Source organism: Grammomys surdaster, unplaced genomic scaffold (assembly GCF_004785775.1).
Source record: "Grammomys surdaster isolate TR1022 unplaced genomic scaffold, NIH_TR_1.0 123550, whole genome shotgun sequence".
Lineage (NCBI taxonomy): Eukaryota > Metazoa > Chordata > Mammalia > Rodentia > Muridae > Grammomys > Grammomys surdaster.
Genome location: NW_021618765.1, coordinates 48504 through 68735, shown reverse-complemented (window position 1 = coordinate 68735; position 20232 = coordinate 48504). Strand labels below are relative to the sequence as shown.

At 35.3% G+C, this 20232-nt stretch overlaps 2 protein-coding genes across 2 annotated transcripts; both read right to left on the bottom strand.

Annotated features, from left to right (window-relative positions):
• Window positions 1-419: 419 nt before the first annotated feature.
• LOC114636326 (olfactory receptor 6C76-like) lies at window positions 420-1355 on the bottom strand. Its single transcript, XM_028784469.1, has one exon. The coding sequence runs from the start codon at window positions 1353-1355 to the stop codon at window positions 420-422; it is 936 nt and encodes a 311-aa protein (XP_028640302.1).
• An 8061-nt stretch (window positions 1356-9416) lies between these two features.
• LOC114636329 (olfactory receptor 6C2) lies at window positions 9417-10355 on the bottom strand. Its single transcript, XM_028784472.1, has one exon. It carries the CDS (start codon window positions 10353-10355, stop codon window positions 9417-9419), a length of 939 nt encoding a protein of 312 aa, XP_028640305.1.
• Between the last annotated feature and the right edge of the window lie 9877 nt (window positions 10356-20232).

The window sequence follows — 20232 nt, the reverse complement described above, 5'->3', positions numbered from 1 at the left end:
CTATGACTAGACCTTAGAAAATAAAGCAAAAAGTAGCCTCACAACAGAGGTTGGGGACATTGGCTCATTGAAGATTTCAATTTAAAAGTGCCTATACAGTAGGAAATAATTTTTCAGAGTTGCTTGTCGCTCTTTGATTAGCTTTTGCTTGTTACTCAATGGATAAATTCTTTGAAAATAAATTCATTCTTTTAAACTGTCATTCTCATTTTTTGGTGACATCAAATCAGTCACACTCAGAAAATTTTAAGGTGTGTCTAAATTTTAAAATGGTAACTGTATTAAGTAAAGCTGACATGGAAAAGTACAAAAAAACATTTAGTTAAATTGAACACAACAGTAGATGGGAAATACAATAACGTAAATACACATCGCATATAATGCTCCTTTTTAAAAATAATGAAGCAATGAATTTATCATTAAATTTTATTTGAAGTACATTTCTTGATCAAAGTCTTAAAGGATTCTTTTACTTGTTTGTTTCTAAGAGTGTAAATAAAAGGATTCAGCATTGGGGCAACAGAGGTGTTGAGCACTGCTATACCCTTAGTCAAAGACACTCCTTCCTTTGCTGAAGTTTTAACATACATGAATATACAGCTTCCATAGGAAATGGACACAACAATCATGTGTGAGGAACAAGTAGAAAAGGCCTTTTTCCTTTGCTCAGCAGAGGGGATTCTTAGAATTGTCCTAAGGATGAATGAATAGGACAGAATCACTAATGATAAGGTTACAATCAGAGTAAATACTGCTAGGAAGAATGCAAAGAGTTCAAGGAAGGCTGTGTCTGTGCAAGAGATGAGCAGCAATGGGGAGGAGTCACAAGTGAAATGGTCAACAATGTTGGAGTCACAGAAATCCAGTTGAAGACCCATCATCACAGGTGGAAAGATGATGAGAAATCCAGCCAGCCAAGAGCTAACTATGAGCTGCATGCAGACCCTGCTGCTCATTATTGTGGTGTAGTGCAAGGGCTTACAGATAGCCACATAGCGGTCATAGGACATAGCAGTCAGAAGGAAAAATTCAGTTGCACCCAGGAGTATGAAGAAGAACTCCTGAGCCATGCAAGAGTTAAAGGATATGGTCATATCCCCTGTTACAATGCTCACAAGGAACCGAGGAATGGAAACTGTGGTAAATGAGATTTCTAGGAAAGAGAAATTTCGAAGGAAGAAGTACATGGGCGTCTTGAGGTGTGAATCTATCAGAGTGAGGGTAATAATGGTCAGATTTCCAGTAATGCTCAAAATATAAGTGAGAAATAAAAATATAAAAATCAAAATGTTTAGCTTTGGGTCATTTGTTAATCCCAAAAGAATAAACTCAGTCACAGATGTTCGATTTTTCATTTCTTCCTATGTTATTCCATGTCTGTAATTGTAAAATGAATTAGAGATTCAGGATGAGTATAAAATATCCAGGTAGTTAAACATCTTCGTTTCATTATACCATACAATAATTGTAACAATATACAAACTGAAACATTAAATCATTCACCAAATTATGCTGTTTTAAAAGTGAACATTACCTGCCACAAAGCAATTACACATCTGGTGACTGACTTGAGTCTATAGATATTTAGCATCAAGGTAATCACTTGATAATTTTACTAAATACATTAGTAGATGAAAACAATGCCATGGCAGGTCTTTGCTGTAGTACACGAGCAGAAATATTTGAAAAATAGATAAAATACTTACAAATGAAAAATATAATCTTATTCTAAAAACTATCTAAACAAAGGAATACATTCCTTTTGTAAATCAAACATTTAAATCTTATTTGTCAATGTTAAAAAAATGTTTAAAACTATTCTGTCTGAAGAATTAGTAATTTAACAAAGGAGTCAGGACCATTAAAAATCAACATTTGTATAACCCTTACGAAACAAACTCTGAAATCTCCAAATTTCAAAAACACTTACAGTGTTTATTATTTTCACTATATAGAAAAGATTTTAGCAGTCAAATAAGGAACTTCAGGCACAAAATAACTAGAAAATGGAAAAACAAATAATAGAACTATAGAACATAACTACAGAACATAGACTTGCAATTGTGTAATGCCAAGTGGTCTTAGCTGAATAGCAACCAACTGTCTGTGTTTGATACCTTGTTTTGAACCACTGTTCACATTTCTCTCCTATATCTACATTTTGTGATTTTCATACATAACAGACTTATACCATGTGTAGCTGAAATTTGGGGAGATAATGGAGCTATATACAGCAACAGGAACACACTATGGAATGAATTCAAAGATAATTTCTGAAGTAGACATCTGATAGGTGATATGATCAGGTGTTAGAAACTACTAAAAGCCAAACCCTCCAAAGTAATACATTCTAAAATTTGTAGTTTAAGAAAGTTGAGAAATTTTTAGGTCCCAATGAACAGCAATTTTCTCAATGAGAACCCCAAGGTAAGTACACACTACTTATAAAAGTCTCAAAGCAAAAAGTCTTGTTTGCTTGTTTGCTTGCTTGCTTGCTTGCTTGCTTGCTTGCTTGCTTGCTTGCTTGTTTATATTGAGTAGAAATGTCTCTGGCTGCAACTTATGATTTAACAGTAAATCTAAAGGTTGTAAAACAGAAAAGGGAAGCTGACAAACAGAACAGGAATTCAGAGCCAGAAGTTATCCTATCTTTGAATGTAGCTAAGACCCTCAAGAAGGATGGGGAAGGAGAAGGATTGGGAAGAGAGAAGGGAAGAATGGAACAAAATGAAGAAAGGAAAAAAAGGGAAGAAGGCAGCCACTTTGTCAAGATATTTGAGACAATACTTACATCTTAGACGCAATAAAACTGTATATTAGGTTTGCTCCCTAGATGAAATTCTTCATTGGTAAAGGAAGAAAAGACACAAAGCGTGAGTGAGAATCAAGAATCAACATCCTTGGGAGATGGAGAGCTATGTGACCTATGAGTAGAAATTGTTGAGATAGAACATCACCTGAAATTCTTAGTTGTAACACTAACAGCCAGTACCTGGTATCTCTTGTTTACTAAAATTCCAAGAATTTACAAAGTCCTTACCATGAATATTATAAATTTCAAGAAATAACATATTTTCCCCTTTGGCTTCCAGTAACTCTTGGGAAATAAAGATGGCTAATAATTATAAATTCTACTTTTTACACCATTGTTAGAAAATGATTTCTCTAAATATTCTTTCCAGAAGAAGCGTTTCCATTTTATGTTTTTACCTGCTCCTTGAAACAGACACAAGGGATTCTTCCAGCAAAGCAGAAATAAACTGTCTCTCTTGAGAGATGGTGTTGATGAGTGTGCCCTAAAGCAAAGCTGAATAATTAGGTGAATTACAGAAATTATCTTTTGAAACATCTATTGTTGGAGAAACATAGAATGCAAAGAGTACTGAAGAAATAACACTGTATTTTTATTTCATAGAGCTAATTTTTTATCACCAAAAATTTGCAAATGTAATATAATCTAATTTCATATTAACATGCAACAGCACAAAATATCAAGAGGAAATATCCATTGGGACATTGATATGTGCCATATAATTATTTTCTTTGATAATAAAAGCATACTGGATAATATAGGCAAGATATAGTTAATAGATACGCATATTGTCAAGAACTAGAGGCAATATTTTTACAACTCACAAAATTAGTTCTCAAAAATATTTTCTTATCTAATTCATGTTAGAAAATAAGTTTACATTTTTTCCATTAATGTCCTCTGATTTTTTTCTCTGTTAGACAATTTGGGGTCTGCTTTATTGCTGTGAGCCACAAATTTATCTTTGCTTGGTATGGATGCTGAATTTGAAATTTTTTTGTTCATAAAATACCATTTATACTTATTTACACTAAAAGCTGCTAACTTCATTTAACCACAGCTTCAGCATAATTTTCTGCTACAATGAAGTAGATGTTGCTCCTTTTCTTTATAAGGATGACAGAAGCTACTTATTGAAATTCTGCCCATCTTTAAAAATTATTAAAATATAAAGATCTGCAAAAAGTCTGAAGGCATACTGAACATTTAACAAGTTCATTCAAAATAGATAGAGGAGCAAATTAGTCTATTGACTAGTTTTAATGTGTGCTTAGTAACCTACCATTGTAGGTTCATTGATTGATCCATTCATTGATCTATTCTTATCTCCTTGTACAAAGCTCAAGTCCAAGTGGATCTAGGACCTCCACATAAAACCAGATATGCTGAATCTAATAGAAGACAAAGTGGGGGAAAAGCCTCAAACACATCAGCACAGGAAAATTTTCTGAACAGAACACCAAGGGCTCATGCATTAAGATCAACAATTGACAAATAGGATCTCATAGAATTGAAAATTTTCTGTAAGGCAAAGGACACTGTCAATAGGACAAAAAAGCAACCCACAGACTGTAAAAAGATCTTTACCAACCCAACATCTGATAGAGAACTAATATGCAATGTATCCAAAGAATTCAAGGAGTTAGACTGAAAGAACAAAATAATCCCATCAAAAAATGGGGAACAGAGATAAACAGAATTCTCAACTGAGGAATCCTTAATGGCTAAGAAGCACTTAAAGAAATGTTCAACATCCTTAGTCATCAGGGAAATGCAAATCAAAACAACCCTGAGATTCCACCTCACACTAACCAGAATGGCTAAGATCAAAAACACAGGTGACTTCAGGTGATGGAGAGAATGTGGAGAAAGAGGAACACTCTTCCATTGCTGGTGGGACTGCGAGTTGGTAAAACCACTTTAGAAATCAATCTGGCAGTTTCTCAGAAAATTGGAAATAGTTCTACCTGAAGACCCAGCTGTACCACTACTTGGCACCCAAAGGATGCTCCAAAATATAACAAGGACACATGCTTCACTATGTTTATAGCAGCCTTATTTATAATAGTCAGAAGCTGGAAACAACCCAGATGCCCCTCAACAGAAGAATGGATATAGAAAATGTGGTACATTTACACAACAGAATACTACTCAGCTAGTAAAAATAATGATTTCATGAATTCACAGGCAAATGGATGGAACTAGAAAATATAATCCTGAGTGAGGTAACTCAGACACAAAAGAACACACATGGTAAGTACTCACTAATAAGTAGATATTAGGCCAAAAGCTCAGAATATCCAAGATACCACCCACAAACCACATGAAGCTTAAGAAGAAGAAAGACCAAAATGTGGATGCTTTAACCCTTCATAGAAGGGGGAACAAAACAATCACAAAAGGTAGAGGAAGGGAGGAACCTGAGATGGAAAGAGGAAGGGGAGAATAGAAAGGGGGCAGGATCAGGTACTGGAAGAGATAGGAGAGAAGTACAGAGGGTCAGGAAATGGAATAAAAATATGTAGCAGTAGGGAATGGGGGAACTTGGGGTAGCCACTAGAATGTCCCAGACCCCAGGAAAGCAAGAGGATCCCAGAACTTTAGCTGAAATATATAACAAAAGGGAAATAGAACCTGTACAGATCACCTCCAGTAGATAGGCATAGCTCCCAGTTGAGGGATGGGACCACCTACCCATCTCAAAATCGTTAACCCAGAAATGTTCCTATCTAAAGGAAAGACAGGGACAAAACATGAAACAGAGACTGAAGGAAAGGCCATCCGCCTTCTGCAGACACCAAACTCCCAATACTATTGCTGATGCCAAGAAGACTTGCTGACAGGAGCCTGGTATGGTTGTTCCCTGGGAAGTTCTACCAAAACCTGACTAAGACATATGCAGATACTCACAGCCAACCATTGGACTGAGCCCGGAACCCCAATGGAAGAGCTAGGGGAAGGACTGAAGGGGATGAAGGGAATTGTAACCCCATAGGAAGAACAATATCAACTAACTGGTCATCTAACCAACCAGAGGTCCCAAAGACTAAGCCATCAACCAAAAATTATACATGGAAGTATCTATGGTTTCAGATACATATGTAGCAGAGGATGGCCTTATATGACATCAGTGGGAGGGGAGACCCTTGGTCCTGTGGAATCTTGATGCCCCAGTGAAGGGGGATGCTAGCAATGACGAAGGAATGGATGAGTGGGTGGAGAAGCACCCTCATAGAGGCAAAGAGGAGGAGGGAGGGGGAATGGGACAGAGGAGGATTATAATCGGAAAGTGGAATATCATTTGAAATATAAAGGAATAAAATGATTAATTAAAAAAAGAAAACAGGAGACAGAAAAGCTAGCTATTCATTGTGAAGCCTCCCATGTAGAACGTGAGGTCAGCACGGTTGTGTGTGGATATGAGTATGTGTATGTGCCTGTATGACTTCACATTCAGGAGTGTCATCTCCTTAGGGATGTCTGTGAGGATCTTGCCTTTCCCAAGAAAACATGGTTTCTACCAAGTCACTTTGATACTCTTGAGTATTCAGGTTTTAAAACAAAACAGAATCTTTATTTGCATACATAATCTTTCTGTGTTGTATGGTGGGGGGAGAAACAGAGGAAGAGAAGAGAGAGAGAGAGAGAGAGAGAGAGAGAGAGAGAGAGAGAGAGAGAAACTAGGTAGTGATACTCTGTGTAGTAGAAACATCAAATGGTCTACAATATTTTTAGAACAAGAGCCAAAGACTGGGAAACATACTTATGTCTTGAAGAAAGTACAGGGATGCTAGACACTAAACAGAGTTTTTAAAAATGATTTACCACATTAATTGCATGTGTTGAACCAACCCTGTGTTTCAGGGATAAAACTATCTTGATTATGATGGATAATCTTTTTAACATATATCTATATTCTGTATACAGTTAGATGCTCTCCTCTCTCTCTCTCTCTCTCGCTTTCTCTCTCTCTCTCTCTCTCTCTCTCTCTCTCTCGCTCTCTCTCTCGCTCTCTCTCGCTCTCTCTCTCTCTCTGTGTCTGTGTCTGTGTGTCTGTGTGTCTGTGTCTGTCTCTGTGTGTGTGTCTGTGTTTGTATATATTTTGTTTTTACCTGGTTTCGGTAAAGAGTGATAGATTAGCATGATACTAGCCTCATAGAAGAAGTTCAGAGTGCTACTTCTGCTTCTATTTGTTTGCATATTAAAGAATGATAAGCTATAAATATTCACTTAATTTCTGGAATATTTTGCTATGAACCATAAGGTTCTGGTACTAGTTACTCTGATAGTAATATCTTCTTGACTAACTCTTCTTTTGATTACAATGAAGTGTCTCTCTATTTCTTCTGGTCAGTTTTAGATTGAAGTCTATTTTGTCAGATATGAGGATATCAATGCTGATTTGCTTCTTGGTTCCATTTCATTAGAGTACATTTGTCCAATTTTTACTCTAAAGCAATACCTATCTTTAAAGGTTGTATTTCTTGTAGAGCTCAGGCAAGTGGATTTTGCTTTTTGATCCATTCATTCATCATCTGTGTTTTAATTTGAGAATTGAGGCAACTGATATTTAAAGTTATTAGTGAAATACATGTTTTAATTGTTTGTTGATTTTTGGTGGTGTTTGTGTTCTTGGTGGTATTTTGCATTTTAGTAATTGTGGTTTTATAGTTCTTTCTACAGTCTCTCAACTATGTGCATCCCTCTGTTCATCTCAAAATAATACTTCTTTATGTTTTTTTGTTAGATGTAAATTTTAGGATGTCTATGTCATGAAAAGTTTTTTATTATCTTTTAATTATGGCAGATAGTTTTACTGAGTACATTAATCTAGGTTAGCCACCATAGTCTTTTAGAATTTGGACAAAAGGAGGTCAAAGGAATACAAATTGGAAGGGAAGAAGTCAAGATATCACTACTTGCAGATGATATGATAGTATACTTAAGTGACCCCAAAAATTCCACCAGAGAACTCCTACAGCTGATAAACAACTTCAGCAAAGTGGCTGGACACAAAATTAACACAAACCACTGGTTTCTTAATAAACTTTAAAAGCCAGAAAATCAATGAGTTATTACCATGTAGATTTCTTTTGTTAGTTCTATGTTTGATATGAACAGGGTAGGTTGGAGTAGAAGAGGGGATGTGTGAGCTAGTTTGGACCAAGGCAGTTGTTGAATATGTCTTAAATAGAATGAAATCAGGTAAACATCATGAACTGGTCTGATGTGCAGTTATGTATCGTAGTCCAAACCTTAAGTATTGTAGTTAATATGGGGCTTAGGGGGGATTGTAGAAGAGAGGATTAAGCAACATCAACCTGATAGCCTCTGAAGTAGAATGTATAGAATCTGGGTTCAAAACCCTAAACGTTGGTTGCAGCACAGGCATGATTAGTAGATTACATCACTATATGTGCGACCCTAGCTAGGTCTGAGGGCTTGGAAATGGGTCGTGGAGGATCATATAAATTCCCCTGAGTAGATCTTTGAGAAGCATCAAAATTATAAGATTTAACCCCTTAAATATTTTTCCCTTTGTTCCCTTGGCCATAATCTCAAATTACTGACATAAATTTAAATTCTTATTTTTCTTATTTGTGGTATTTAGGTGTCTTTGAAATTATTTACATCTCTTGTGTTGACATAATCTGTCTTATTTCTTTGGCATTTAAGGTTTGTATTTATTTTTTAATTTCATTTACTTTATTTGTTTTCTGTATATATATAAAATCATATTCTTTTACCCAACTACTCCCAGATCTTCCCTACCTCTTATCAACCAAACCTCGTGTTCTTCTTCTCTTTCTCTCGTCCTTAATTCCCCCAATCAAAAACAAAAGCAATATACCAAACCAAATAATACAAAAAATATAAAAAAAAGCAAACACCACACATGAAACTTTTAGATGTGTCAGATCTGTATCCATCTCATAGAATGTGCCTTAAATCCAATTTTTTAAAAAATGGTTGGTTACTTCCATAACATTTATGCCACTTTTGCACATCTTGAAGCACATTGCTATTGTAGGTCATAGACTTGTAGATATTGATGATTAATTTTCTTTTTGGTAGCATGCAGAATTCTTTCCAGAACTGTGAATGTTAGTAAATAGGGATGAGGCTTTTAGTGTGTTTCCAGCTTTATTTCAGCATATCCAATGACATAAGTAAGTTGTATCTTTAGCAATAGGACCTTACCATCAGGTTGTTGGGGGTAACCAACAGACTTGTCAATAGCCTATGATGTTGAGGGGGTGAATTATGGAACCCCTTTGGAAAAGATTCAACAAGATATAACTCATTCCTGGCACTGGAGGTTTTATTTAGTAGCATAATGTGTTTACCTGGGGTATTGTCTCCTTCATTATTTGTATTCCATTTAAATTCCTTTCATATATATAATTTAAGAAGCTTATATAGTGGTAGGTTTCCATATGACATGCCACCTTCTTCCCCATTTAATCTTATTCTTATTTCCCATTTATCTCTTTATAATGCTAAAAATTAGCTTCATAAGGATAATGTCTGGGTGAAATATCGGATGTCATTGCAAAGATTAAATCTGAAAGGAGATAATAGAGAATCTGTTTTATCACAACTTCTAACTCTTTGATATAAATGCAATTCTCTTTACAGAGTCACTGAAAGCCTGTTTCACTTGCTTGTTCCTTAAGGTATAAATGAAGGGATTCAACAGAGGTGCAACAGAAGTAGTGAGGACTGAAACTCCCTTATTTATGGCCACTTCATCCTTAGCTGATGGCTTGATGTAGATGAAGATGCAGCTTCCATAGGTGATGGAAACCACAATCATGTGGGATGAGCAGGTGGAAAAGGCCTTTTTTCTTTGCTGTGCAGAAGGAAACCTAAGAATTGTTCTGATGATGTATGTATAGGATAGAATTACACAGATTAGGGTAATAATGAGTGCAAAGACAGCCACAAGTATAACCATCTGTTCTATTACCCATGTGTCTGAGCATGAGATCTTTAGAAGGGGACCTGCATCACAGCTGAAATGATCAATGACATTGGAGTCACAAAAGTCAAGTTGGAGGCCTAAGCTAAGGGGTGGAACGATAATCATTAAGCCAGACACCCAACATGTGATGACTAGTAAGGTACACACCCTGGGGTTCATGATGGCCATATAATGAAGAGGTTTACAGATGGCCACATAGCGATCATAGGACATAGCTGCCAAGAGAAAAAATTCAGTTGCTCCAAAGAGAATAACAAAGAATATTTGACTTGCACAAGCATTATAGCTAACGGTATTGTCTCCACTTGATATACTGTATAGAAATCTAGGAATGCAGACTGTGGTAAAGGAAACTTCTAGGAAAGAAAAATTTCTGAGGAAAAAGTACATGGGTGTTTTAAGATGTGGATCCACCAAGGTGAGGATGATGATAATCAAGTTTCCTGTTACACACAGCATGTATGTGAGAAATAGGAAGATAAAGAGCAGAACTTGAAGTTGTGGGTCATCTGTTAGTCCCAGCAGGATGAAGGTTGTTATTGTCGAGTGATTTCTCATTACTGACCTTTGAAATCAAGATTTTATAAAGTCACAGTTAGTAAAAGTCTAACAAAGGGCTGTAGATTCAGAAGCCAACAAGCCAGCCTGTATTTATTTTCTAAGTTTATATCATAATAAGTATTTCTATTGTCTGAATTTCCAAATGAGCAGTGAAATTTTTCTTAAAGACTCCTGTTATTGTAAAAGAAACAATTCTAAAGAATTATCTGTTACTCTTAAGGATGTCCAGATGTAGTTAATTTTTATGTAGATAGGACTTACAAATAATGCCACACAGAACCTTATGCTAAGATAAATTCTGGATATTGGATGTATAAAGATATCTAAGAACATAGGTTTGTGTAAACTGTCACTACCTGGATAAGTAAATGATGTTTTTCTAAATATAAGATGCTTCTCTTTTAGAAAAAAAATTAAGCAACAGAAATGACAGCAAATTTCTTTGCACTTGCATCTATTTTATCTATAGTGAAAATGCTATGTTCAACACACTGTGGAAGGAATATATTCATGTGCTTTTATTATATATTTCTATTAGTGGATTGTGCCATTTACTTCAAATAGCTAAAGGCAACAGTGCATTTTACCATCATTTATTAGATATTTCTAGGCCATGCCTTTTTTTTTTTTAGGATTTTCTCAAATGTTTTTTTGAAATACAAGTGATCTGATGAGGGAAAAGAATAACATGGAGCTCCTTAGAAAGGAGGTAAGTGGATAAAATAACAATATAGATACTTGAAAAACTACAAGGTATCATACTATTAGTTATTTACCAAAAAAACATAATGCATGTACTTCAGTTTACAAATATACAAACATAGTCTAAATACACTTTTCTCATCTGAGCTGATGATGTTCTCCAAGAGTCAAAGACCACATAACAAAAATTCTCAAACCATATATAAGAAGCCTCTTTTCAGTTGTTGACAAAGGCTGTCTAAGGAACTACAAAAACATATAGCTTATTGCTATTGCCTTGGCCCCAAAGATGGAAAGTAAGTACTCCCTATTTCTGAAGATACTGTAAACTTCAGAAACAGGCCCAGAAGTCCTGAGCTGGAACTGACCTAAACCTACCATCCCTAAGGACTGGTATGTAGGATACCAGAAGGCACCATACAAGCTTTCAAAGGAAGGAGGCAAATAATAGTCCTACCCTGCTATGATGCCTATAAACCACATAGCACAATAGCCCTATGGGCACAGTAGTGACACACACATATCTTGGCAATGAGCAACTACTTTCTAATTGAGCTTAAGATCCATTCAACAAGAGAGATACCATGTGTGCTATTGGTAACCTAGCTGACTGCTCAGTGCTAGTGAAATCATGGTTGGTTATTAGTGGAGAATCTAAAACCACTAGTTTACTAAACCAGCATAATCTCCAATAGCAATCTATAAGCATTTGTTCATATACTTACAGATAAATGCAGTCTTCACCACTCATCAAGGAAACTTCTCTTTGCAATAGATGGAGACCATTACAGAAAACTACAACCAATAAGTACATAGAGTTGTGGAACCCAGTCTCAGTAGACATATCTACAAAGCACTCCCACTTATAAGGCTCATGGAATATTGTGGAAGAGTGGGTGGAAAGATTATAAGAACCAGAGGATCCAGCACTTTGCTTTGAGGTTGTGTCTCCTGGTAACATCAGAAGCTACCTATAATATCTCACTAACACGACTGTTGAAACATCAGCTGAACAAGGATGACACCAGTGAACATGTCAAACTACATGGAGGCAATCTCATAAGACTTCAAACCTACACAAAGAACTACAGACAACTGAGTAAAGCTAGGAGCAGCAGAGGTGAAGCTCCATGAGGAAAAGCACACCAATTTGTTGTCCACTGCCAAATTCTCAGCTCTGAGAACATATACAAGTAACATTATATGAACCCAAAAGGTTATATTTAAGAATACATTTGAATATACAAATATACATACATTCAGTTACGCTTGATGAAAAAATAGGCAGTGAGTTGAAAGAATGTTGTAATTAAAATATATCTCAAAAATAAACAACCAATCGCAAAAAAGACAGTATCCTGTTATCTCACTACTATTTATCAGGATTAAACTATCTGTGAATTCCAACTCTGGAATTTAATGGATTTTAAGACCCACTACATTTACATTTCACCTGTTACCCCCTTTCCCAGTTTCCTCTCTGAAAACCCCCTATCTCACCCCTCCTCTCCCTGCTTCTATGAGGGTGCTTCTCAAACCACTCCTACCTCACCACCCTAGCATTCCTCTACACTGGGGCCTTGGCCCTTCACAGGACCAAGAGCCTCCCCTCCCATTGATGCCAGTCTCTTTTGTTTAGTGTTGAAGGATCTTTATGAAAGCTCCTTTTAGATTTCATCACTTGCCATGTTTTTGTTGTTTGTTTGTTTTTCTTTTTCTTTTACTTTTTTCCTACATGCCTTAAATTTCAATAGCATTAAGCACTTGCAGTTCTTGATATTTTTATATGTTCTTGCCTCTATACTTGTGTGTGTGTGTGGTTTCAAGGATGATCACTTTGTATATGGACAATAGAGGCTTATCCTTAGAAGAGATATTTCTCTTTCTCCTAGAGTTCAGTGAAAGCCCCCTCTTTTCCACAGCAAATGGAAAATATCACACACACACACACACACACACACACACACACACAAAACAAAAAACTTAACACAATGTAGACATCAACTAAGAGATCTTGGTGTAGCCCAGCTCCAGTGGATAGATACATTACCACAGCTCCTACAATTACAGCTCAGAGAACATCATGGAAAGGGGAATGCAAATATTATAAGAGAAAGAATACCAGAAGTCTTCAATAAAAAATTCTTTCTGAAAATGTCTGCACAAATAAGACTGAAACAATGATAATATCTATGGGCATGTTAACTTGGAAGGGGAAAAACTCTCTAGAGTAAACTGTTAGACAAAGGACTACATGCTCTATTTTTTGATGCTCTTGAAACTGTTTAATTCAGAGAACACACTTCACAGTTTTATTAATTGCATGAGTGACTAAAACTTAAATTTTATTTTAAACTTTTAAGAGTATAGTCAAATACTCCTTTAAGCTAAAAGACTCCTACTACAATGTTAGAATGTTTGAGCTGATGTTAAATCCAAGGTAGTGTTTTTTGAAAAAAAAAAAAAAGGAAACTGTTTAATTTACTTACCTACCTATTTTCTAAACCATGTCATACTGATACACCACATTCATTATTACAATCAGAAAGTGATTAGCTAGATGGACTTTCCATAGAGTACTGATTCTATTCGTTATGGCAGTATTAGAATGTTCACTTAACTGTCCATTTTTTTCACCATTTGATATTGACCTCAGTGATAAGTGTTTCTAGAAATAAAAATTCTTTACATAAAGATAAGTAAACATTTTGAGTAATGAAAAATAATGTCATCCTGTACACATAGTTAAAAAAGTAGTAGATTCTGAAAAGTTGTTATTCAGTTTTCTGTTATCTTATTTTACCTCACCACTATAAGCTAGTAATGCATCAAAAGTATTAGTATAGTCTGATCATTCCATTATCTATCATTTTTTAAGGTTAAAGTCATGATCCTGCTATATTAGTGAATCACTGCCTTCTGTAGTAACTGGGAATCAGTTACAGCATTCACTATGTGATTACTTGGTCAGAAAAGTTTAGGTTTTAAGAAAGGTTATTTAAATATTTTTTTCTTATTTGGTGCACTTGGTTCCACTTAAGAATCATGCTTAGATGGTAATTAAATACACTGCTATCCAGGATAGATTAGATATTTGGAATCAGACAGTAAAATTATTTTCTAGTGACTAGTTAGATTTCTATCAATTCGTGTTATATGTGTAGAATCTAATTATTGTTATCTAAAGTGGAAAAATTAACAAAGAATAATAATTCTCAAAATTTGTGTTTGAGAAAGCAACCTATGAAATGGGAGAAATATTTTCAGAGCACACATTGAAAAGAACTAATCTCCAGTAGTCAAATGCTCAGCAATTCATTTTGTCAATGGACAAAAACCATGTGTAGACATTTCTCCAAGGAGTTATAAAAATGGCCCAATATACATGTGAAGAGTTCATCACTAGTAATTACCAGAAAAACGTAAGGCAAAACTATGATGGGATGTTACTTAATACTTACTAGGATATTATTAACAACATAAATATACACTATCTTGTGAATATGCAAAATTTGGAACCTTATACAATGTTGATAGAAATCAACTTCAGGAAATATCATAAAAACTCCTCAAAAATCATAGCTAGGATACAATCTACCAATATATTTTCTTGCCAAATATGGAAAAGATTGAATTAGTTATCAAGTAAATGTCTGACTTCTGTGAGCATTGTAGTGTAATTCATAAAAGACAAACTACAGAAATGACCCAAATATACTCCAACAGATATATACTTTAAAATGTAGCATATACCTACAATGGTGGAGTATGAGATCTGGAAAGCCTACAATATGCAATAAAGATGAACCTGAAGGACATTTTAATGAGAATTATCCAGCTAGAGAAGAATGAATAAATCTATATAAATGAGGTATTTGGAATATTAAAACACACAAACCCAGAGGATAATGCTTTGAATGACAATGACCCCAGACATTTGAATATTGGCAAATGTTTGGATATTGGCGTGTTGTTCAACAGCTTTAAAATTTTAGTACAAAGATGAGTAAGTTATGATCTGCTGTACTATAATGTTCCATGATTTATAATTTCTTACTGTACACTGAAAACATTAGGAGCAATGCTATCATGTTAAGCTGAATTATAGAATACTAAACAAAGAAAAACAAGACCAATGAAGAAATACAAAGAAACTTTTTAAAAGATGCATATGGTTTTTGTCTTCATCATCGAGGTAGTTTCATGGGAATTTATAAGTGTCCAAGCTCAACAAATTGAGTCATATCTATGAAATTTTCTGTCTCTCTGTCTGTCTGCCTATCTATAGTACTTCACTAAAGATGTACAAAAATAAAGTATATATCAATACCATAGCACTATTAAAGTGAGCTATAACTTCCTTAATTCTGTACAGGTTGTGGCAGATTCTGTCCAGTGGCATCAGTTGCTACATACACTGCTCTCTGTCTCTTGTTAATAAGCTGTTTTTCAATCCTATCTGCTATTATCAGCATCATTTAGAAAATGTGTATGCTACTTATTCACCCAAAATAGGTTTGTCTATTTAAATTACTCCACGCTTTCTATTTGATCCTTTCCCAAACTTTAAGTTTAACACATTTTCTACCTATTTTTCTTCTTTGAAGCAATTATTTTTAGTATTTGTAATTTTTGTATATGAGAGTACATTGTTCCTATATCAGAAGATAGAGTCCTTCAATTTTCCTATTTTTGCAAGAATTTTATCTTCTCAGAAATCTTTTTGTAAGTACAGGATAGAAAAAGTTGTGGTAAGGGCCATGCTTACCTTATAACCTCTGTTCTCCATGGTCTTCTTCCTTAACTTCAAAATTCCTTTTGCCTAGCTCCTGAGGCATAATGATGGTGTATATTTGTTACATGGAACGCTCCAATCTGATCCTCTCTTATCTCTAGTCTTTCTGAGGAGTGAAGAAATCTCTATCCCCCTTACATAAGAAGATATTGTTTTATTTTATGTTGTTTTTCCTTCTTTTTACTATTGAAAAATATGAAACAATTTCAAATGAGTTATGTACTCTGGTTTCTAATTCTTGACTAACAGTTGGTTAGACTTCACATCTTAACACTGATTTAATTTGTACTAAAAATCTGTCACCAATTTTATGTATTGCTTTACCATTAGCTTCCAGACATGTCTGTAGTTGACTAAGTTTTTAAATATGTGTAATTCTATAAATAATATTATCAAAAAACTTCTCATATATGTTGATTCTAGAGAATCACTCAGCACTCCTACATTTTTGCAAGGAAATAGAGGAGTAAATTTTGATAGTAATGAAAAATTAGAAACTAGAATATTTGAAGTATCACTCTCAAGAGTATCACAAAACATTAAAGTAATCACTTAGGAAAGAAAATATTTGCTGTTTAACCGTAACTTATCATCTCTGTCTTCCATCACTGCATTCTTATGTCATAAGTAGTCATCTAAATCATTCATATACATTATAATTGAGAAACAGATGAAGAACTATTATTTGTTTCTCCTTTTACCTGCATTAAATTTCTCATTTTGTTGATGTCATTTCTTACTCTTTCACCAAAAGAAAGACTGAACTTCTGATCATGGAATAATATCTCTCATCCAGAATTAATTATTTATAGTGATAGTTATAAATAACACAAACATTTATATAACCTGCAAGCACAGTCTCCAGGGTTCTTACTATATCTTTGTCATTGAATGAAATCATCATGGCCCCCAGGAGAAAACAATTAGTTTGTTGTGCAAATGATGTTTTACTTATTATACACTTAAAATATTTCTGCAAATAATGTCAGCCCTCTGGGTGTGGAAAAACAAAATCTTCTTTCCTAGATACATGAGTCTTATAAATTCCATAGGGAACATATAGCACAGCTCAGTTCTTTTCAAAAGATTATCTCAGGAAAGTGGACACTTATACAGAAAACTTGGGGGATTGTTGCTGATCTGGTAGAACTTGTACTGAAATACAAGCCACACAGACCAGCCAGTGTCACAAATCACAGCTTCCTAAGAGTTTTCAAATAATCCAAATAGAAGTTTTTATTTTGGATAATTCTTAGTTCCCTTAGAAATGATTTTTAGTGATAATCTGTCATTTTTGGCAATTGTATTTTGTCATTATTAGTTATAATTTCATTGTATTAAATCATGCTTGTTAAGAGTACATTTAGCTATCTTTTCCTTGGGTGCTGGTAGCCACTGACACTCTTATGTTCTATAAAATTTTGCCTTTTTCAGATTATCCAACTTGAATAATATGTTATGTTGTCTATCAGGTTTGCATTCATAACTTAGCAGTCTTTCTTCAAGGATCATTTATGTATCTTTTACTTAATTTCTTATTTGCTTTTACTTACCAAAAAATAGCTTTGTATGCTCCTAACACTTTTTGTACCCACTCTTGTATTAATAAGCATGCTAAATGCTTGCATTTGGGTTGGTGCAAATAGTGCTGTTATGCTTGATGCCCCCCACACATGTACACACACACACACACACACACACACACACCTGCAGCAGTCCTAAGAGCAGGTGCCTAGAGTCATAATAGCAGGTGAGGTGGCTCTTCCCCTCATCAGCTTCACTACTCAGGGAAGCAGACATTAGGCAGCACAGCAGAACTGGCCTTGGTGGAAGGAATGTGGGTGAGTCGGTACTGTGGGTATGAGTGTAGCAGAGCTGGCCCCACCATGAGGTAGAGTGGGAGGTTGACATTATGGCCCCTTGCCCTTTGCCACCTGAAGTAGTCAAGAAAGCTGACCCTGATGTCACGAGAATAGGAAAAGCTAGCTCTGCCTATGACTACCTGTAGCATTCAGGAGACCAGGCCCTGTACCTAGCTAGGACAACATAAAGGAGCTGGCCTTGATGGTGAATGTGAACCATCCCTGAGGGTGTGAGAGTGGATCTGGCCAGATCCAGGGCTTTGAATTGCCCTATCCCAAAATCTACATCATCTCTGAACTGTTGGAGTACATGAAAGAATTAGTCTTGCTGGTTCAAAGCTGAGGTATCTCCATGACAAAGGGCAACAACAGGATAACCAAGAGGTAGTCCAATGGGGATCCAATATTAACGGTGTTACAGAATCCAGAGATCTAGAACCAGACCAATGACTCATTGCGATGAACATTTATTTGCAGGTGAAGATGTGGGGATAGAGGGGTATACTGTAGGATACACTGTAACACTCTACAGCTTCCACAACAAGATGTTTTGTATATTTTGTTTTGTTTAATGTTTTTGTTTGTGTTTTTTATTTTCTTCTGCAGGGGAGGTTGCAAGGATGGAGAGCAGATATGAGGGAACTGGGAGATTAGTGGGACTGGGGTGCATGATGTAAAACTCCCAAAGAATCAATCAAAAGTTAAAAAAACAAAACAACAACAAAAGCAAAACCCTGGGCATATAGTTCTTGCGTAAGCAAAGGTTTTATTATTTTTAATAGTTTTAAAATAAATATAACTTTCTATTTTCTTAAAACTCCCACTGTCTCTCCTACTCCCTCTCAAATTCACAGTCTGTTATTTTTACTCACACACACACACATATTTGCACATGTAAATAAATATGTAAATACACCCTTCTGAATCCCTTTAGTGTCACTTGTATGTAAGACTGAATAATTGGTATTGGATAAGCAGTTAGGGAGTTTATCCCTTGGAAAGAGTAATTCCCCGTCTCTCAGTAGCTGTTAATTGCCTTTCATTCCCTGAATGGATAGGGTTCCATGAGATTTCCCCCATCCATATTGCTATGTCAGTTGGTGTTGTCATTGTTCAGGTTTTTCTTAGTCACTTGTTGAGATTTCATAGATGTCACTTTTCTGTCATATATAGAAGACACAATCTAATGGCAGGCTTCCTGGTCCTCTTACTCTTATAATCTTTCCTCCTCTCTTTCAACATGTTTCTTGACTCTTAAGTGTGGGAGTGGTTTAGGAGATTCGTCATTTCAGGTTAAGCAAGCCATGATCAGTTGCTCTCTGTATTTTGACCATTGTGATTTTCTGTAACAGTCTCTGTCTTCCTTAAAAAGAAGTTTCTTGTATGTAGTATGTGATCTACATTTATCTATAAGTATAAAGTTAAACATTTTGAAATGCTAAATGTTTATGAAAGCAGCAGTTGGTGGTTCACCTCTAAGATCAACAGACTCATGCACCAGAGGAAGCTGGCTAGGTTTATAGTACTGTGTGATTTCCATCCTGTTGAGTGGGCCTTAAGCCCAATTAGAGACTTACGTAAGTGCCACTATTATACCTTGAGAGATCTTATTTGCTGGTCATTGTTGTTGTTCATACAATCACATTTGGATATGACTAGTGATTGATATCATTCCATGACAGCTTGGATAGAACCTTTCCATACTATGAAAGATAGTAATCAGGGAAGAGAGTTTGGGTCAGTACCAGTTCACTTCTTCTGAGGCCTACAGAGTACGTGTGACCTTCAGCTGCAGGGACTTACCTTCCCAAGTTTTTAACATTATTGAGATAGAACCTGAATTACAACGTGCTAGACTGTACAATAAAATTTTAAGTAAGATTAAGATTTTAAGTAAACTACTAATAGATCTTGAAAAATGACCACTGTTTGCATTTCATTAGCAAGAAGGGAAAGTGTGACAATTTACCTTCCCATTCTCAGCAGCACTGGGAGTGGTTATTGTTTTGTACTTTGAACGTTTTAGAATGTGTTAGTGGTGATGTTTAGCTTCCATATGCTAATCTAATGAGAATAATATTAAGCATGTTTTATTTATTTATAAAATGTTTGTTTATAGATATGATAAATTATCTGTGCAGATTTATCCTGTTTTCAAATTGGATTGCTCTCTTCTAGATTTTCTTACTTTAGAAGAAAGTTCTTTATCAGGTATGTCTTGCCAGTATTTTTCTCAGAGTATTGCTTGTTGTATCATCTTGATAACAGATTTTACATAAATTTAATCACAGTGATGTTTTACCCCTCCAATATTTCTTTCATTGACTATACTTTTGCTATTCTTCATATGAAAATATACATTTATTATTATTTTTAATTTTTTATACAACATATTTTGATCATATCTTCTCCCTCAGCTTCTCTTGGGTCCTCTCAACATCCCTATGTATTCAACTTCATGATCTCTCTCTCTCTCTCTCTCTCTCTCTCTCTCTCTCTCTCTCTCTCTCTCTCT

Excerpts from the sequence above, each read along its gene's own strand:
- LOC114636326 (XM_028784469.1), bottom strand. The coding sequence starts at position 1,355 with ATGAAAAATCGAACATCTGTGACTGAGTTTATTCTTTTGGGATTAACA.
- LOC114636329 (XM_028784472.1), bottom strand. The coding sequence starts at position 10,355 with ATGAGAAATCACTCGACAATAACAACCTTCATCCTGCTGGGACTAACA.